Source organism: Mesocricetus auratus, unplaced genomic scaffold (genome assembly GCF_017639785.1).
Source record: "Mesocricetus auratus isolate SY011 unplaced genomic scaffold, BCM_Maur_2.0 Super-Scaffold_100013, whole genome shotgun sequence".
NCBI lineage: Eukaryota > Metazoa > Chordata > Mammalia > Rodentia > Cricetidae > Mesocricetus > Mesocricetus auratus.
Window position 1 is genome coordinate 46466876 of NW_024429196.1, and position 22087 is coordinate 46488962.

At 41.4% G+C, this 22087-nt stretch overlaps 1 protein-coding gene across 13 annotated transcripts in view; it reads right to left on the bottom strand.

Moving 5' to 3' along the window:
• Positions 1 to 22087, bottom strand: part of Carmil1 (capping protein regulator and myosin 1 linker 1) — a 271462-nt gene that overhangs the window by 52831 nt on the left and 196544 nt on the right. For all 13 annotated transcript variants that reach the window (XM_040755709.1, XM_040755708.1, XM_040755707.1 and 10 more), the window contains 4 exons: positions 19492 to 19585; positions 12839 to 12937; positions 5925 to 6053; positions 3711 to 3842 (listed from right to left, as the gene is read on the bottom strand). In XM_040755709.1, coding sequence (XP_040611643.1) covers positions 3711 to 3842; positions 5925 to 6053; positions 12839 to 12937; positions 19492 to 19585 — 454 coding nt within the window. The remainder of the gene's footprint in view (positions 1 to 3710; positions 3843 to 5924; positions 6054 to 12838; positions 12938 to 19491; positions 19586 to 22087) is intronic.

The window sequence follows — 22087 nt, forward strand, 5'->3', positions numbered from 1 at the left end:
AGTAATAGCAGCAGCAGCAGCAACTGCAACAGCATCAATAACAACAGCAGCAACAGCATCAACAACAGTAACAGCAACAGCAAGTATAATAACAGTAATAGCAGCAGCAGCAACAACAGCATCAACTACAATAACAGTAATAACAACAGCAGCATCAACAACAATAACAATAGCATCAACTACAATAACAGCAATAGCAGCAGCAGCAACAGTAACAACAATAACAGCAGCAGCAATAATAACAACAGTAACAACAATAACAGCAGCAGCAGCAGCGTCAAAAACCCTAAACACAGAAAAAGAACTCTTCAGAATAAAGCAAAACCTGACTCAACAGAATTCTTCAAGCCATCAGGCCTCAAAGTCTAAGTAAATCTGAAATTTACCAGTGAAAAATTTTCACCATTTAAGCCTGAGGGAAAGGAAGCAAAAACTTTCCAAACCCAAATAAACATGTTTTACATTAAAACATCCAAACTCATTATTCTCTGTGATTGTCCCAGCAGTAACGTTAGGAGGCAAAGGGAAGGGCAGAAGCCCAGGTGTCATCCTGATACCTTGACACAGGCCAGTGCAGGGAACATGCAGCCCCTCAAAGAAGGGACTCTGCAGACCTTCTCTTTGCTTGAGGGCATAGTGAAGAGAATGACCCACCTGCCCGTTTTCTTCTGTTTTCTGAAATAATCATTTTGAAAAATAGGATAAAGAACTATTTGAACCTTTCTCATCTAATAATTAAAACTTCCATCATTGGTTATGATGAAGCATTATCCTGATCAAATATCAGAGCAAGAAGTAATCACCATGGTTGCTATATAAGTCCAAGTAAGGAACTGTGGTCCAGATAGTCAGGCAGCTGCTACCTTCAGCCACTGTCAGGATAAATATACCCAAGGTACTGAGCCAGGCCTGCCCCCCTTTCCCATTCCCTGCAATAAAAACCTATTTTTACAAAATAATAGTTAATAAAAAAAATCCCCTGCTTTAGCTCTTGCTGGCATGATGGACATTAGAGACTCTGAAAACAGGAACAGGGCTCCTTTAACAATGGAAATTTGCTTTTGGTAGTAAGGAATGATCCTTACAGCTTAGTTAATTATATAAAATGCACTTTATTACTTAATTGTAAGGAAACCAATGCATTATACGGTTATTATGGTTAGGAAAATTAGCAGGACAGTGATGGCACAGGCCTTTAATCCCAGCACTCAGGAGGTACAGGCAGGTAGATTTCTATGAGTTGGAGGCCAGGCTGGTCTACAGAACAAGTTCCAGGACAGCCAAGGCTACACACAAAAACTATCTCGAAAAACCAAACCAAACTTAAAAAAAAAAAAAGAATCTTAAAAAAAAAGGTAGGGAAATGTGGTGTCATCGTCATCATCATCATCCTCACCCCCCATAAAGGCTATTTGTCAGATCTGTAGAAGAAAGTAGAAAGGAAATAAATGATCAGCAAGGCATGGAAAGCATAAGAAAGTAAACGTTTAAGGAAACAGGATTCTCTGGACCAGGACTTGCTGTGATTCCTGATATGTGTTTTCAGAGAGAAAGGAACTTGAATCTCACAGGGCCAGGAATGACGCATAAGCAGGGAGTAGGAGAAACGCAGACACAGCCAGCACATAGGCTGCCGGAGGCTGGGAGTTGGTGAGAGGAGGAAAGAAGCAGGTAGCGGAATAGTGATAAGCAGGGGACATGAGTGACATCAACGAGGGCTCAGAAAACTCCTTAAGAAAAGCAGGAAAAGCCTATCCACAGAACAATATAGCACCTATATTAAATCAGGCCTCTTAAAGGTAAATGTATTTAATTTTGGGTAGTTGTACCCTAGTTCCTCCTAAGAAAAATCAGCCAGAATCAATTTCAACTGCTCTAGGCAGTTTGGGGGGAAGCAGACAGCTAAGGTCAGGGCAGTCTGTAGCTCAGACGAGATGAAAAACCAGCAACAGTTGGAGGCTGTCGGACAGGGAAAGAGGTGTTACCACATTTCATGCCAATTTAAATGACAGTCATTCTTATAGTAGGCAGAAATTCTTACAGATGCTGTAAAGGGAGGAGGGGCAGGAAACAGATGGAAATAGGCAATTTTCACCAGAAAAACACAGGGCTGGGTATGTAGTTCACTGATCAAATGCTTACCCAGCAAGCACACAGCCCTGAGGCCAAGATCCAGCACCATAAATAAATAAATACTTATGTATTTATTATGTACTAAGGAAATAAAAACATACACTAAGTTGAAGGGTTTTTTTTTTTGTAACCCATTACATTAAAAAATGTTAGAAGTGTCATGCGGTACTCAACACTGTTAAGAATACAATAAACAAGCAGCTCACTGCATTGCTTGACATGTTTGCAAATCCATACAAAAGCATAATGTGATTCACCCAGCAATGGGCCATTACACAAATTCACCCTATCAAAGTTCATCAGAAATTAGAACAGGTACATCTATGCAACGGAGTGCATCTTTAATGCAGCCATTAGAAATGATGCTTTCTCACTGCTAGAACTGCACTTGTGACAATGATTCCATGTGTAAAAGCTGCTTAATCATTTGCATGGCACCATCACAAAGATGTAAGACACAGTACCTAGGCAGAATCTCTGTTTCAGTAATTCTTTACAAATTTACTTTTGGCATTGCTTAAGCATTTCTCATTAGTCAGAAATAAGTAACAAAGTTGTTCACTATTAATATAAGACAGTATGATCTTTGTACAGGCAGGCCATGTACAGAAGGATCTAAGTGCAATTTACTACCATGTAGTCTAGAAAGACTCTGAAAAGTGCACTGTCTTTGTTCAGTACAAATTCAAATAGCCATGGGTAAGTAAAATTCACACACTACATGAGTGTGTCTATGGACCTGCACAGGGAGGTGGATTAATGTCTAAAAATCCACAGCATTTCCACCTTGTTAGCTAATTTTCAGAGTAATTAGCATATTGTAAAGGTGTCATTTGTTTGCACCACAGCTCCTCCACTTACTGCAGAAGCTACCTTCTCAGAAGGAAACAGATTAAGTAATTACAGAAACTCAAAGGACTTTAATGTATTCTTGAAAGGTAAAGATCCTTCTAAAAGGAAAACGTCTCTGGGCAGCTAATTTTTGAAATTACCTTTAGAAAAAGCTGCTCTTAGGTTACCCATGTCCTCTAAAGTCTTAGGGACATTTTAAGGCCTTTTTTTTTTCAGTCAGTAAGCCAATAGAGGACCTCTGTTTATTTGGGTGCCCCATAGTTTCATTCTAAATAAGTCTGTTGTTTACCCATCCCTAACCATGTAGAGGACGGATGGCTCTGTCTCTACTGTCATTCTTCATGTAAACAGCATGGCAGTGTCTACACAGTCCCCACCACGTTTTCCACTCTCAAAATCAAATGTAATATATTTTCCCCAGAGCACTTTCCTCTGGAGTCCTCTATATGGAAATCACCCCTCCCCAATCAGTAACAATCAATCATATTAAGTACATTTTAGAGCCATGTCATTAAAAGTATCCTGAAACACATAAATTACACTAAATGTCATACATACTTCTACCCTATGTATTTGCCCACTTAGTGTAAGCACACAGGCGCATATTACAAACATACACACACACACACACAGGTGTGCACATCCTACAAATATGGGCAGTTACAATGCTATCAAACAGTTACATCATCACAAATTAATTCCCCAAAATAACAGTACCCACAGACCTTCAGTTGTTCATCAACAACTCTTGTGACTTCTCCGGCCATTGATTCCAGAGTTTCCTGAATGGGACTGGATGACAGGCCACTAGCTCCTGCCCAGGAAGCACCGCCCACATGGTATAAATTTGGTAACAACTGTAAGAAAGTTGAAAAGTAATCTTGTAAGAACAAATATTTTAATAAGCATTAATACCACTGTGGGGTTGCAGAGAGGTAAAGAAATATATTTGAGATCATCAGTCATTGGCGAAAGACAGATGATAAACTGAGGCCCATGTCTCTATTGGCATCTTTCATGCTCAGTGGAACCCAACAATGCTGGTGACACTGGGAGACAGCAAAATCACTACTGCCATTCAGTAATTCTGAGGCCATGGAGTCAGTTAGTGCCCTTTGTACATTCCTATCTTTGTCTGGGATGTGAGGATTAAGCTATTTTCATTATACTTTTGCCACCAAAGATGCAGGTAATGCCACTTCTTTCCAGATACCTACTAATTGGTTATCCCACGATTCCCCTCAGTTCTAATACTTTCTGCCTAGACTGTCAGATGCCATAAGAAAATGACTCAGACCTATGGGACTATGTCACTCAGCTGCCAGTCACAAATCCTAGGTCATCAAGGGTACTTCAGGAAAAATGATCATAAAGTCCTTACCACGTAGCCCTCACGTTTAGTGACCTGCTGGAATGCCTCACTAATCTTACCTTCCTTACCACTGCTGGTTTCCAACCCAGACAGTGAATTGAACACACCAGGTACAAGGGTGAGAGTGTCACCTGGGCTTAAGGAGAAGGGCTCTCTATAGAGACTTGGGAAAGAGGGCTTCCATGCCATCTACAGGTATAACAGCTTCTAAGCACCTTGTTGGCACCAAGCAAAGGCTATCTAAACCCCTCAAAGCTTCATTAGAGGCATGGTTGATGATGTCACTGAAGCTGCATTAGAAGCATGGTTGATGATGTCACAGATGCTTCATTAGAGGCATGGTTGATGATGTCACTGACATGGCATTAGAGGCATGGTTGATGGTGTCACTGAAGCCACATTAGGGGCATGGTTGATGATGTCACTGGTCATGGGTGGACTGACCCAGTCTCCAGCCCTTCCCATTGGTAGGGGGTGTAGATTGGACAGAAGAGCCAGTGCTCATCCTATGGCTGCTTCCTCCACATCCATTCATTAATGAATGCTGCTGTGTTGGAAAGCTTTGGTTACCAGTAGCTAAAGATGATACTGTCACCTCTGTCACTCAGAATATTCCAGGGATTTAGAGGTTCCTTGCCAGGATGTAAGGACAATGGCTCAGTATATTAGTACTATTTGACTAATGTATAAGGTCCCTCACACAACATTCAGCAACTGTGACCCTGCGGCCAGTAAGATAGCTCAGTGGGTACTCACCACGAAGCCTACTAAACTGAGTTTGAACCCTAGGTCATACATTATGGAAAGAGAGAACAGACTCCCGCAAGTTACCCTTTGACTTACACACACACACACACACACACACACACACACACACACACACACACACCCCACTCACACATAAATAAATGCAAGTTAAACAACAATGAAACAACTAAATAAAACTACTTATATGAGCCCTGAGTAACAGACAACACCTCACTGTAGCCTCTGACCCTTTGTGGTAAAATTTGTTCCTAGGTTACTCACTCCTATAATCCTGTAAACAGTGGTGGCACATGCCTTTAATCCCAACACTTAGAAGGTAGAGGCAGGTGAATCTTTTTGAGTTTGAGGCCAATCTCTACAGAGCAAGTTCCAGGCAGACAAGAAAATCTATCTTGAAAAACAAAAACAACAACAACAACAACCCTACTTAAGTGACCCAAACAGCAAAAGATCCTAAATTCTAGCTCACACCAAGTCTATTTTCTATTACATTACACTTCGGGGAGTAAAGTCTTTGTAGACAGTTTCTCAATATGCTGCCAGGGTTGACCTCAATCTTGATGCAACCTCAGTATCCCAAGTTCTAGGATTAATAGGAGTTGAGTAACCTAGGAACCAAATTTTGCCACAAGGGGTCAGAGGCTACAGTGAGAATATTGTGTTGTCTGTTACTCAGGGCTCAGTTTTATACTCTGAAACTCTCACCATGCTCCACTCCTTATTTTTATTGTTAGAAACTGGTACATGTACAAACAGGACAAACAATGCAGATTCTCATGAATTCTGAATAGAAACTCACTGTTTTAGAATTCTTAGCATCACGCATGAGTCGCTCTGCTGCCTTTAAATCCTCCTGAATAGCGTCGCCCCCACAGGATCGCAAAGAGTTGAGGTGATCCTGAACCTTCACACATACCCGGTCAATCATCTGTGAAACCAGAAAAGCATCCGAGTTGGTGCAAAAAGGAAGACACAGAATGAAAGAAAACAGAATGCATGAGATTGAAAATCTCTTGCTGGCATCTTCCAGAAGGGAGGTTAACCAATTATTTAATTAGTCTAACTAAACATGCAAGAAACCAATGGCACGGCACGTTAGCTACAGGAAAAAGATGTAAGGCATTTCGGTCTTCTTTATCCCTTAAAAAGAATACTGTGTAGTGAATCATCTTGATGATTCAAATCTTGTAGCTCCCCATGATGATCTGCTAGACAGTGACTCTCATTAACTGTCATCAAGTGCCTTGCGTGTGTCAGATAGAGGGAGAGATGCTGAAGAAACAAAACAATGTCTGACATTGTCAAGACTAGTGACATGACAATAGAATGCTGACAACTGCTAGTTGGTCTCAATTGTATGGAAACCAAAACAGTCTCTAGAAATTGGCAGTTTAAAAATTCTATTATATGAAGTGCTTCTCTTTATACACTGAGAACCACCAAAGCATAGAAGCAAGTCAGGGCAGCTAGAGCTGCATTTTAGCTGAGATAATGCTTGCCTAGCATCCATGAAACCCTGGATTCAACTCCTAGTACCATATAAATTGGGCCGTCAGATATCCCAGCACTTGGGTAGTTGAGATATGAAGATCTGGATGTTCAAGGTTGAAGAACAGATTGGGCTACATGAGATTGCCTCAGCTGATAAAGGTGGGATGTGTCATGTCATATTAGCATGGGTAATGTTGAAATTAATGCCACCTAGTGTCTATCACAGCAGCTTTGTCTCACAAGCTATTTGTACTCAAGCTATTTGTACATTTTCAGTGGGTCCAGGATTGAAATAAAGAACACAAAGGAAGTGGCAGAGCATTGTGTGCACAATGACAATTACCACGTCCTTATTTTAAATCTACCTTGGGGCCAACCTTCTCTTAGTGACCAGTTCCCTCTGTGGTTGTAGGTGTTGTGTGGAATGAGCATTCCTTGCTCAAGGTCTCACTCCTGGTCCTCACAACTTCTGGAACAATGGGCTGAAATAACCTCTTTTTTTAATAGTCAGGCAGGTGAGGGTATACAAGAGGAAATGAAGCAGGAGAACAGATTCATCTCAAGCAAATGGCAATCACCGTGCTCTTCCAAAACCTTTCTCTGGCATTTTCATCATAGCTAAATGCCTATCTTATGGTCTTAAAAAATAATGCTTAGCTAGGCAGTTGGAAGAGGACAATTTAAAATGATCCTAGGCTACAAAGTCAAGTTCAAAGTCAGTCTGGAGCATATTACACTTGCCTCACAAACATCAAAATAATAACAGTAACTGTTGGGTTGGTGAGATGGCTTGGCAGGTAAAGGCATATGCCCAGCCTGAGGAACTGAGTTTTATCCCTAAAACCCACATGACAAAGGAGACAACTGCTCCTGCAAGGAAGGTGGCCTCTGATCTTTGTGAATGCAGGGCACAGAGACATGCCTACCTCCTATCTCCACATACAAATAAATACATATATAAAATGAAATGAGTGAATAAAATAAATGAAAATGCGTCCACTCTCCAGGGACCTTATAAATGCCCTGCCCCATCTGATAGGTCAGTTGAATCAACAGTTTAACTGTTCTATTTTTTAAACTAAATTACCCTTTTCTTTTTATTTTGAACAATTTGATATCGTGTCAAGAGGAAGCTAAAGTCTCCCTTCCTTCTACAACAAATTCCAAAACAATAGACCCCTCACCCAAAAGGCGATATGACTAGTGTGGTAGAAATTGCATTGCATGCTCGATTCACTGGGTTCAATCCCCAGCATCAGAGAATGAAATAAAATTGTAATAAATTTTCAGGCCTTGTAATCCAAGCACTCCAGAGGCAGAGACAAGAGGACCACCACAAGTTTGAGGCTAGCCTAGGCTACACAGAGATTTGCAGGACAGCCAGGGCAACGTTGTGAAACCCTAAGGAGAGGGACAGAAAGTGCTTGCAGAATAGAAAATAGATGTGGATTCTGATCTCAGAGCCAGGGTCTCCTGCTGCAGTGCTGCTGCCTCTCTCGTCTTTCCTTTTATAAAGTCAGACTCACAATGTCTTTTCATGCATTCTGAAGACAATCCAGTAAATCACCCCCCCTCAAAGCCTCTATCCTGTGGACAAGGGCCTGGTAAGAGCAGTGTGGATGCACACAGCAGCCCTTTGTTGCAACATTCCCAGACTTCTGCAAGTGACTATCTCAAGCCCCTCAGAGAAACAGTTTCTCATTTCCCATCCACTCTCCATCTCCAATCTATGCATACAGGCAGGAATCAATACTCTCTGCATTCCCACAATGCCCTGCAGAGAGCTGACTGTGTTTCTAAAACCGTTCATAATGGACATAAACTTTACTCTTCAAACTGGCATATTGATCGAAACAAAAATGGTCATCAATAATTCACATCTTACTAAGAATGATTTTCTAATTTCAGAAGATAAACCAGATACGCATCTGAAGCCACAAAAGGCCAACCCAAGAGGCATGTGGAAGCAACCCAATAAAGCCAATTCTCTCCACTTGTACTGAAGAGCCCCTGAAGTGTGTGCCATCAGCACTCATGGAGGAGAGAGTGTTTAAATGAACGCCACAAAAATGGTCTCCACACAGAACAGTTTTAAAGCCAAAAGGAAAATAAAATTTTAGTTCTTCATATGAGACAAACTCTCATATCATAAAAGCTCATCCAAGCATTTGTTAGACTTTAACAAAAACAAATGTAGCACAATTTGGAACTCAGGGGATGTGAAAGGCAAACTATTTACTTAAGATGACATTGGTCAAAGGGCAAAGTTAAAATTTTGGTGGTGGGGGGATGTAGGTGTTTCACTATCATTTTATAAAGCATACCCCTAAAGCATATAATGGAAAACAATTTACAGGAGGGGTAGTGATGGGGGATGTCCTTCTGTATGCTGTGAATGTTTCTATTATTGGTTGATGAATAAAGCTGTTTTAGCCAATGGACAAGCAGGGTGTAGCCAGGCATGAAGTACAGATGGGGCTACCAGACTAGAAGAATTCTGCAAGAGGAAAACTGGGAGTGAGTCACCAGGAAGACACCATGTAGCTGCCAAGGAAGCAAGAGGTCCTGGCATCACTGGTAAGTCAAGATCATGTGGAGATTCACAGATTAACAGCAATGGGTTAATAATTGAGAGAGACCAGACAATAAGATACCTGAGCCATCAGCCGAACAGTTTGTAATTAATATAAACCTCTGTGTGTTTATTTGAGACTAAACAGCTTCAGGACTGGGCAGGACAGAGAAATGTCTGTCTACAGGGAAGCAAAAAGGCTGCTCTAGTTATCCAATTACAAAGCATCATGGTATAGGAGGTAAAGGAATGTGGTCCTTTCGGCTAACCCTTCCTGCTTCATCTGACACACAACTGCTAGTGTCCATTGACACATAAAAGTGTTGACTACTGTGGTCAGTGTTATTTGTTAACTTGACAGAATCTAGAATTGTCTCAGAGTCTGGCCCCTGAGCTGGCTTGTGGGGGAGCACTTCAATGACATTGAGGCAAAGCCTATTCACTGTGAGTGGGACCATTTTCTTAATGGGACCCTGGACGGCATATTTGGACAAGAGAATTGAATAGCCCGATGCATCCACCATTCTCTGCGTCTTCACTGTGGATGCCATGTGCTCAGGAGATGCAAGGCTCTGCTACCCTAACTTCCCCGCCGTGAGAATGAACCCTTGAACTGTGAGCCACAGCAAGCCCTTTCTCCTCTAAGTTGCTTGTCAGAGCATTTTATCAGAGCAACAGGAAAAGAGATTAAGGCAACCAGAGTTCTATGGAAATGTTCATTCTGTCACTGCTCAGCATGACCTTTACCTGCATCCTAATCAAGCTTCCCAAACTCTTGTCATACATGCTACACCTTCCCCCTGAGAACCTGAAGAGTTCCCACAGAGGGACATGCAAATATTTGAACATGACTCTCTTTTCTTGCCTCATTTACTCTTTTGCCTTAACATTCCCAGTCATTATATTAATGATACTTGTTTCTACAATGATAAAGTTCAGTAGTCACCAGCAGGCTCACCCTAGTTGAGATATACTTCTCTGAATCTGCTGTTGCGTCTGGAAGCCTCAGTAAAATGACAGGAGTGGGCAGAAGCTGGACTATCCACTTTCATCCTCTGAGTTGACAGAAGTGCAGTTGACTTCTTCAGCAACCCCATCACACAACTAACTCATGTTACACTTGCAGGGACTAGCAGGCTCCTTCAGAGCTCCTGGGTGCTGAACCAAAGCATAGAAACCACTCACAATAAATGCCATCTTGAGTCACTCTCAATTTGTTACAACTGTCCCTACTTCTTCTACCAAGCAACTTCTTGTGGAAACAATGTTCTTTTCCTCTTAGGCTATTTCTTTATACAACAGAAAAAAAAACCATATTTCTGATGCTGAAAGAGAAAATCCTGAGTAAGAAAATAGCCCCGCCATCAAGCAGTATCAATCAACACAGAAGTGGGAAAAACATCCCCAGCCAACACTATTGCAAGGGCTAGATGTGCTGGTGCAGGCCTATAATCCACAGGGAAGGTGGAGACAGGAGCATCAAGGCTATCCTCAATACACAGGGAATCGGACGATAGCCAGACAACACAGCAAGACACAGCCTCAATACGAAAAGGACTCTTGGACTTGCTGATGGGGACAGTTACTGCGAGCCACTTCAGTGGACACATATAGGGGTCGTGTTTCAGATTGTTACAGGTAAGGAGGTTAGCCAAGTAAAAATCTAAAAGAGAAAAAGGAGCTCAAGAAAAAGTGTGGAGAAAATAGCTCTTTGGAGGAAAACTAGAGGTTGGGGTCAGATAATTCTGGGTCTGACTTGGTGATTTTTAATCCATAGCCAAGCTCACAGTGCATGCACGATACCTAATATATGGTATATGGCTGCATCTATGACACAGTGACAGAAAGTGGTACCTACAATAGGTACACAAATCCTAGAACATTTACTACGTTAGACAGTTTCCCCACACTTGGTTAAGAGGGATTATTTGGTGGGGGAGAGCGGAGAATTCAAAAGCAAAAGGACAGTATTGATTCTTATGAAATCCTAGACAAAGACACCAGACAAAAACCAATGCATGGAGAGTCATGCAATTTCAGTGGTGTGGTAACCTTCAAAGAATGTGATTATTCTCCTGTCATCTGGGGCATGACCACAAGTTAGGGGGCTATGGAACAGTTGTCACAGAAGGTCTATTCTTCCTGTATTTGAATGTCTTAATACTTCGAGGTACATCTCCCCTGAAGCTGCTGAAGTGATTCAAGTAGGAAAATAGCTGGCCATAAACTCCCAAGAAATCCTCAAAGTGAGAGGTAGCAATGTACCTAATACGCAATGACTCAAATAATTCAGAATGAACCACCAAGGCAGAGTTAAGCATCCACAGCCCTCTCCTGTGTGCCGTTGCTTTCCACTGAGAAGATGGAATCTGAAGAACAAGCACGTTTTGTCATTTCGGTTTTTTGTTTGTTTTTATTTTTGGTGGGGTTTTTGTTGTCACTGTTGTTTTGGTGTGGGGTTGGAGGTTGTTCTCTCAGTCTGAAAGAAGTTGGAAAGATACTGGACTGAGAAAGAAGCCTACATTTTGGTTATCTCATTAATGGAAAGGAGGCAAAGGTATGGTGTTAACAGTCTTACTGCTTTTAAGGTTAAACACTGGAACCAGGGCTGAAGGGATGGCTCAGTGCACAGGAATACTGCTCTTATGCAGGGGACCTGAGTTTGGTTCCCAGAACCCATGGATCTGGCACAGCTCACAAAGCCTGTAATTCCTGCTCCAGGCGATACCTTTTTCTGGCCTTTGTGGACATTTACACTCATGTACACCTATGTGATACCTCCATTAAAAATAAAACTAGATCTTAAGAAAAAATTAAAGCCTGTTGCAAACAGTAAGCTATAAAATATTCAAGTAATACTAGTCCCTAAAAAGGGGAAATTAGATTTTTAAGGCTTGGCAAAATCTAAATAATCCTTTCTTTTTCAAAAGTTATGCTAGGTCAGAAATATTTTTTAAAACATTTCTTGACACATATCACTTGACTTTTCCTAATGAAGTAATACTTGTTACCAGTAGCCGTGTGAACAGTGCCGAGATGTCTAGGAGGGTAGGTTTCCTGAGCACACTCTGAGATAACCAATGACAATAAATGGAATCCTGTCAGTTTCGCTCAATCTTCTGAGATAACCACTTGATTCTACTTTGGCTTTTACCTTAAGTTGTTTGCATGTTTTTGTTCTAATGTTTTGAGATAGGATCTTATGTAGCCCAGGTTGACTCAAACTCTGTACATAGACAAAGATAAATATGAACTTCTAATTCTGCTGTTTCTGACTCCCAGGGTTGGGATTATAGGCTTGAACTACTGTCTTCAGTTTCCATACCAAATGTATCTTATTTTTCATATATATGATCAAAAACAGCATGATTCCATGAAATGCAAAGTAAAACTCAGCTCTGTTTCTATTCAGTTTTCTTCTTCAGTCCCTATCTTGAGTTGTCACTTTCACAGTTTCCCAATTTTTAACACTTACAAAGCAGCAACAACAACAGCAAAAATTGTTTTTCTTCAACTCGTAGCTTCTAGGATCCCATTTCTTATTGCAGTTTCTTCTTTATGCTCAAAACCACATTTCTCTCCTTCCATCTGCCAGGCCCTCCTGGGCCATGCAAGCCCCCGCTGATGTCAGGAGACCAGGGGGCTCTTACCTGCTGGGTGGTGCTGGTGACAATGCCCTGCTGCAGGCGGTAGGCCTGCTCCTGAAGGTATTTTCTAGTCTCGTGATTCCGAAGCAGATAATTTTCTATCTGGAAACAAAACACACATATCTCTCAAGAGCACATTTTTACTCATCGGGGAATAAAGTTATCAGGCTATGAGTCAGTAAGCACGGCCCACCAACTAGCTCTTTGAGCCCACAACCCATCCAGGCTCAGACACAGCTCTGACACTGGAGTTTATCAGAGGTGCTTTTAGCTGGAAAATGAGCTTTTAGGTAGCTGAACTCATTGTTGTGTGAATCTGAAACTGACAGAGATAAGCCGTATTTGGTGGCAGACACTGCTGGCTGAGGCGTCTCATCCCTGGGTGGCAGGAGAAGTTTTAACTACCAAGCAGCTCAGAAGTGATTTTCCACCCAGGAGTGCAACGGCACCCTCTGAACCTCAGCTTCATCCACACCCTAGAACTGATCAGCACCTGGCTAGTTATTTAAGGAAGTGAAGGAAGAGAGGAAGGCAAGCATGTGCCTATATGGGAGTGGGGTGGGGTGGGGCCAGGGAAAGAGAGGAAGAGGGAAGAAAGAAAGGTTGGGGACAAGGGAGGGACATAGGGAGCCAAATATGGATGGAGGGAAAGAAAGAAAGTGCGAAGAACAGGTATAAAAATAATAACTTTGGTATATTATAATTTTAATAATCTACTAAATTTTCATAGTTTCTCAAAACAGGTTGGGTTTTTAATAAAGTCACAGCAAATAAGAAAACATATTCCTACACAAAGCAAGACACCCTGAAGTGTGTTATTACACAAACTCTCCTTAAACTGGGGAGGCACAAATTCTAACCAGATGGAAAGGAAGTGTTTATGAAGATCAACAGACCATGGAATGGGCCCTCTCTGAACACAGGGTACAGGATGAACTAGTTAGAATGTTAAACACCTATGAGGTGAGTTTTCACTGGGTATGGTGTTGAAAGTCTACAATTACAATACTCTGGAGGCATAAGAAAGAGGATCACTGTGAGTTTAAGGTCAGCCTGGGGTACACAGTGAATTCCAGGACATCCTGGGTTACATACAGAGAGCTGTCTTGAAGAAATAAATATACTTTCAAAGAGCGATCTGAGGGACTGGAGATGTGGCTCGGTTAATAGAGTGTTAACGCAGCATACATGAGGCCCTGTGTTCAATTCCCAGCACCACAGAAACAACATGGTGCAGTCTGTGATCCCAGCACTGGGCAGGTAGTTCAAATCTACAATCACCTGGGAGATGGGCTTCTGGACATGCCTTTGGAGAATATTTTGATTACTATTAATGGATGTGGGAAGGACCATCTCAATCATGGGCAGGACCATTCTCTGGGCAGGGCACCCAAGACTACATGAAATGGAGAAAGCAACTGAACACAATCCTTGTTCTCAACAAGGATTGTGTTCAGTTGCTTTCTCCATGTACTGTGAGAAGCTCTCTGAAGCCCTTATACCTATGGTGTGCCCACCATGCACTATAGCTGATAACTAGGAACCACCATTAACCATTCCTACCTTGAGTTGCTTTGGTTAGAGTGTTTTATCATAGCAACAGGAAAAGAAAATGGTTACACACACATACACACATCCCTCCCTATAAACATTAGCAGCTACAGCAGAAGCAACTGTAGCAGTGAAATCAGAAGTGACAAAGGCAAGATAAAAAGGACTACAAGGCCAAACCGAGTTAAGCGAGACACTGCATCCAAGAGAGACAAGAATGATTTAAGGTGGGTAAATTGTGCCATCTTGGTTTATCGTTCCCCTCTTTATTGTTTTAATAATGTGTCTTAACCATTTGGCTTTTAATTTGTCACTGTGGTTCCCTGGTTAAGAATGTCTAATAACTGTGAAGCTCTTACTGTTATTACATTTTCATTTTAACTTTCCATATGCTAAAATAAGTACTACTCAATAGCAATTAGGAACAATTAAACCTAGACAGTAATTACCTGCATCCCAGGAAACCAGAAAGCAGAGCAAAAGCTCCTTCCTACCAAACACAGAAGAGGCACTGGAGAAAAGAAAGCTCCCTTCCCCCAGCTGAAGCCTCATTAACACAACACAGAGCCCTGTGGAGCTCGATCTGTGGGCTTCCTCTCAATGCCTCCCAGCAGCCAGGTCTTGCCAAGGTGACACATCAATGGGAAATGTCGTGGTACAGAGGTTCCAAAGAGTGACAGACACTTGAGGCCTCCCAGCTTTGGGTCCCTTGGCTCCTTTCCTGTCTTTTCACAGCGGGACTCACACTGGGCCCAAAGTCTGAGAGCAGTCTGTTTATTCAGGAAGCTCATTTCACACTGACTTGGTACAGAAAAGGCTGGCAGGGCCTGTGTTTCCAGGCCTTTCCCAAATCTAGCCATTCTGCTTCACAAACCAAGCCAGGAAGAAGCTCTATGGCTTTGTTGTCGTCTTAAGAAAAATAATATGTGAAGCTTGTTTCTTTTTGTGTATGTATGTGTGGTAGTTTGAATGTAATTGGCCCCCATAGTCTTATAATGAGTGGCACTATTAGGAGGTGTGGCTTTGTTGGAGTAGGTATGGCCTTGTTGAAGGAAGTATGTCACTGTGGGGGCAGGCTTTGAGGTTTCCTGTGCCCAGTGTCTTAGTTGACTTCCTGTTGCCTTCTGATTGAGATGAGGCCAGCACCAGATCTGCTTGCATGCCACCATGCTTCCCGCCATGATGATAATGGACTAAACCTCTGAAGCTATATTTGAGCCATCTCAATGAAATGTTTTCCTTGTAAGAGTTGCTGTGCTCATGGTGTCTCTTCACAGCAACAGAAACCCTAACTAAGGCACTATGTGTACGTGTTCATGTATATACAGGAGCCTGTGTCCATACACACTAAGGTCAACCTCCAATTGTCATTTCTCAGTGTTACTCCTTTGTTTTTTTTTTTTTTTGTTGTTTGTTTTGTTTTTTTGTTTTTGTTTTTTTAGACAGTATTTCTTTCTGACCTGGAACTCAACAGTTAGGCTACACTGGCTACCCAGTGAGTGCCAGGAACCCTCCTGGCTCTGCCTCTCCAGTGCCAGGATTAATAACAACATGCCACCACACTCAGCTTTTTATGTGAGTTCTGAGAGCAAACCCAAATCTTCATGTATGTGCAATAAGCACTTTACTGACTGAGACACATCTCCAACCCCACAAAGCTGGTTTCTGAAAACAAGTTTAAAGGAAAGAGGAATTACAATGTATCTTTGTTGTTGGTCATGAACCTATTCCTACTGAACTTAGCAGGGTAAGATTTCATACCACACAACATTCCAGATAGAAGATGTAAACCTATCTCCTAGGGACTAAGAGCTTAGAGTCTGGTTAGGGTCCTATGAGGAGGAGCCAAAATAGGCAGTGTCTTGGTGACAGGATGGGAGCAGGGGCAAGACAGACAAGGTCCAAGGCGGGTATATATCTCCAGAGCCAGGTAGACATATCCAGAGGGAGGACTTGCACAAAAGTCCTGGATCAAAATGAAGGAAATTTGCATTTAAAAATAGCTCACAGAGACTGAATATATTTTTGTTGTTAGCAAAGTTAAAGTAAATAAACCTAATTTCCTTCGAGGACAGAATATAGTTGCCAAGATGATAACAGCTGAGCATAAAAACACAATAAACTCAAGGCACAAAATAACCCCCCCAACACACACACACACACACACACACACCACCACCACCACCACCACCACCACCACCACCACCAGCAGCAGCAGCAGCAGCAACAAACACATTCTATTCTTACTCTACTGCACTTCATTTGGGCAGTCTCAAATATTCCAGGCAACCCTCCAACTCACTACAGGTAAGAAGGACCTTGAACTTCTGATCCTCCTGCTTCAGTATCCCAAGTACTAGAATATAAGCATGCACCATCACTACTTGTTTTCTGTCTTTTTTAAGTTTTCTTCTATGAAAAGTGTATCTTCATAGGGTTGAAGATACACGTGTAACATTTTTATTGGTGCTCTTTTCTTCTTTTTCTCTCCCCTCTGTCTTATCTGGTTTTTATTTTTATTCTCTTCTCAAGCATTTCAGATTTAGAGAACGAGCATTTATAATCTCCAAATCAAAGTCTGAAATATTCCAAAATCCAAGTTCTAGGGGGAAATTTTTCACATTCGACCTCAGCTGATGGGCTGTGGTGAGAATACAAATGCAGTAACCACAGTAGAGAATTACATGTGGGGCATGTACACTAGACACATACAAGCATATATAAATTCATATTTAGACTTGGGTCTTAGCCCCACAGAATTTCATTATACACCAGCAAACATTCCAAGTTCTACCCACTAGAAAAAAAATCCATCTAAAACATTTCAGATCAAGCATTGCAGGTTTTCATTTTTTTTTCAGTATTTGTCTTTATGTCCACAATACAAGTTTATAATACATTTAGGTCTGCTTCCAAGTAACATTACACACTTCATAAAAAGTGCAATCTCTTGTCATAGGACTGCTAGTCTACCTCCATACTTTCTCAGCATACTGTCATTTGCTTCATATTACCACGTATTAAGATATTCAGTCACCTTGCATCTCTACACTGTGACATTCAGTTATCTCACATTTCTGTATGATATGGCTTTTAGTCATCAGAGGTCACCACAAATATGATACCCAGTAAACTCATGTCTCCACACATTATGAGTGAGATCCAGCACCCTGTTGCTAGTATTTTTTTAAGGAAGCAATCATCTCTTAGAAAAATTTGAACGAAAAAAGTGGGACTTTATTCTGCCCTAATTCCCTTTTTAATGCTTTTTTGCTCTCACTATGCACTTGAAGAACTTGCATGCTTCAGCTTTTGTCTTTACTTTTCAGCCGGGCTTGGAAATAGGTGTCTGTAATCCTAGCCAAATTCTTAATGGCTCTTCTCTTCCATTTCCTGGACTACACAGGGGGATGAAACAGAACCATTTCATTTGCTGTCTTAAAGACTGCACCCATGTTAACTTGTGAGTACCTGGCACTTATGTATTAAAATATTTGTTAGATGTCCACTAAACATAATTAAGGTGTAACTTATTTTTTCCTATTTATATTCATATACATGTATACACATATGCATGTACATATACATATGAGAATTCACAAGAATTAAACAGTTACTGAAGGCTACAAAGTTGTTTGGTTTTTTTTTTTTGAGATAGGGTCTCAGTCTATAGTTCAGACTGTACCTGAACTCAGAGAGATCCTCCTGGGAGTATAGAGATGAACTACTATACTTAGGTAAGAATTGGTTTTAAAGTCATATATTTCAAATAAAAATCTGGAATAATTTCTTTTGCTATATAGATCTTTGCTTGCCACTTCCTGTTATTCCTTTTCATTCAAAAAGAAGGAGCTAAGCACAGAGATGGGAAATACACTAATTGTAGAGAATGGAAAAGTTTGAAAATCTCATGGGTTTTCCTTCAAGAATCTCATGGTCTGTGTGATTGAAGAAGAAATGTCCCCTGTAGGCTCATGTATTTAAATAGTTGGTCCTTGGCTGGTGGAGCATCTAGGGAAAGTTATAGAACCACTACCTTGGGCACAGTAGTGTAGAAAGAGCCCAGTCCTGACCAAAGAAAGGCAATGGTTCTCAAACTTCAATGACCAGAAAAGCTGGTATAAACAGACTATTAGTTCTTATGTCAGATTCAACATTGAAGTTCCTTGAGATAGAGCAGAATGAAAAGCTAGAGCTGGAGGAGAGAGAAGGCAGATTCAGATAGAACTGCATTCTGTGTTAGGGAGACCAAGTTTTATTTATCAGGAAAGCTGCCAGTGAGGGATGCTGTGAATGTCTGGCCTGTTCAGATTTACCATAAAAGATGGCTAATTTTTCTAACATGGAAAAGAGACAGGAATTGCCAAATGTGGCAATATCATGGTGGGGGATTAAAGTCTTTAAGAAAGATACTGTATTAACACAGGGGCAAGAGAACAAGAAAAGAACTTTAGACTATATAAGTTGGCAACTGTGTGGCCTATTGGCTAACAAAGGTGTGAGAAAGGAAAAGCCAGTTTTGGGAGTCTGGCTAAAGGATGGTACCATGGTGCAATCAAAGAGAGAGAACAAAGAGAGAGAAACAATTTCTAAGTTCTAGAAAAAGCACCAGGGTGAAAATAGAGCATGTGAATACATCTAAACTGAGAGAAGTGTAGCCATAAAAAGCCAAGGATGCTTGCAGTCCTTGTCAGATGCAGGCAGAGGACCAGAAGCTCAGGTTACCCTTCGATACACAGTGAGATTGAGGTTACCTTGGGCAATAGAAGACCCTGTCTCAAAAGACCAAAACAAACAAAAACCTGAAACATGAGATATGGGAAAGCTATTGAGCAAGAGATGCCTCAGCTCCCCACATTGTCCAAAGATGAGGAGGTGTCTATACTTGGACATGATGATATTATAAGAATGTTACTATATTCCCTTAAAAGTTCATGCCAGGTTAAGGTCTTCATTATATTTTCTACACCCAGTGAAGAATTATGCCGGTCATGATCTTAAGAATACACGGTTTTAAAAAGCTCTATGATAAAATCACGGTCATATATTCAGAATAAGGATGAACACAATTCAAATGTGAGTACAATGTACTGAGTTGTTAATACCTTCTGCAGAGCCTCTTCTGTCTTCTCAGGGTTGGTTTTAAGAGCTTGGGAAGCATCATACATAGGAATTGGCATGAATCTCAATGTGTAGTTCCTAGAGAAAGGAACAAAAAGCATACATTTTAAAATAAAGTTCTGTTACCACAATTGAGCATTTTTTTTAAGATCTAAAAAGAGTGTTGCAAGAACATCTTTTAAAAGCCAGATACAATGGTGCATGCCTTTAATCCTAGCATTCCAGAAAACAGGCAGGCAGATCTCTGGGAATTTGAGGTCAGCCTGGTCTACACTAGATGCTGTCTCGAACAAACATACCAAAGAATTATCCTTCCTAAACTGCATTTCCAGTACTGAGAAGATAAAGCAGGAGGATTGCCTTGAATTTGAGGCCAGCCTTGGTGACACAGAAAGTATTAGGCCAGCCAAGACTACAAAACAAGTCCAGGCCTCACAAAACAAAATACCTCTCTCTCTAAGTCACTCAGTCATCAGGGGGCCCTAAATTGCAGAGTAGCTTTTACTATCCATAGGCATTAAGGTTGGATGACACCATTAATGTGCACTCTCCTACAAAACAGAGATGAGGTTGATGAATGTAGTTTTGCATTTCATTCTAAATTACCATGAAAGACAAAATATAACTAGAAAGACGGATGGAGAAAAAGTCTAGGAAGAAAGTCTAATATCAACTAGTGTCATGGTTGCAGCTATCCACTGATATGATGGTACCTGACCATTGCATGTGATAACCAGACCAAAATGGGTACAAGAAGGAAACCCAAAACCAAAAACGATGTCAAGCTATTAGCATCCACAAAATAGTGTGGTCTATTCTGGCATTCTTTGGGTAATTTTATCCATAACATGTAACCATCTCTAGAATAAGCCTGAGGGAAAAGGGTGGCCTGCCTGGTTAGGCACCCTGATCCCTGTGAGACACTGTACAGCTTGCCTAATAAATCAGCCAAAGCCGTCAGGTGCAGAAACCAGCTGTAGGGTACTATGCCCATGCTATGTCATTGCTATTGGCAGGCTGATCAGACTCAAGAGTGCAGGGGACAGCCACTTGAGGCAAAAAAAAAAAAAAAAAAAAAAAAAAAACAGCACAGAAATTGGAATCTGACCTACCTCAGAGCCTGCCCTGCTCCATGTTGCTGTGTGCCTGGACAGCCATTCCCACTTGCTCTGAAACACACCCTCCAACACAGCACATGCCTGCTCACCCCCACCCACAAGGTGACTGTCCACTTCTACAGTCTGTTGTTCAGAAAAAAAAAGTGATCTGTTGGGTCATTTGCTGGTGACCTGGGCATTCTTCACATATAATGGAGTAACACGAGAGTCATGCTTTAGATCTCAACCATGAGGAGCTGCAAGTCTTACGGACATTTAGGTGTCTATCACTGGAATAGTGACTTAGCAACTAACCTCCCTACAATAAGGCACTAGTAATGAGAAAATAATCAAGAAAGAAATAATTTTATTAGCAACAATTTAGATAGCTGTTTCCTCATAGAGAAAACAGTCATCCAGTTCATAAGTCAGAGTACTTCAATATAGAATCAAACAAGAGAAGGCTGCCATGTCCTACAACTTTAATTTCTAGCCTTGTTTACTTTTTTATACAGTTGTTTGTTTATAAGAGGAACGGGCCAAATGGAATTAAAAGACTATAAATCTTTTCATAATCTTTCTCACATCACGTTTTTATCACATTCTAAACCAGCATGGTTGATTTAAACAACAGCGATACTGAAGAGCTGTCACCCTGGAGCCCAGCATATATAACTGACTGATCCAGAGACACCAGCATCCACCTGGAAATGGTGAATACTGACAGCTTGGGCTGCCAGTGCCTTGTAAGATTGGACTGGCTGCTGTGATAGGAACACAGTGAAGATCACTGCTCCTACTCTAGGGACAGAGTAGCAGCAGAGACAGGTGGTTCTGTAGTCACAGACAGCTCTTGAAGGAGGTGGTGCACTGTGATGTTGTAAGCTGCCTCACCTACACTCTGCGATAGCCTGGTGTTACTACAAATAAGAGAGCCAGGTAGGGTACTTGCCCCTGTAATCCCTGAACTCTAAGTCAGAGAGAGGCCAGAGGACTGCTGTAAGTGTGAAATCTGCAGAGGTCTACTACCAAGACAAGGTCTCATAAGGAGTGGGGGTGGGGGTGGGTGAGTAGGAAATAAATCCTTATTTTGCTTTCTAATTCCTGGCTTAAGCAGAAGCATGTGACTTAGGACAAGAAGGTATTTAGAGTTGGTCATGTGACACGCATCTTTAATCCCAGTTCTTAGGATGCAGAAGCAAGTAGACCTCTGTGAACTTAAGGCCAGTCAGTGAATTTAAGGCCACATAGTGAAACCCTGTCTCAAAAAACCAAACCAAAATAAAAAAGAAATGTAAAGAACATAACTCTTATCCTCTCCCTTAGGGGAAAATAAAGAGTAATTGAAGAAGTGAGATACGCCATATGTTTGCTGATGGGGCTGGTGATAGCATAGTGCACAGTGAGCCAGGACAGTGAGAATTTCCCCCCTTTCCTGGAGATAGCATGGTGTGCAGTGAGCCAGGACAGTGAGAATTTCCTC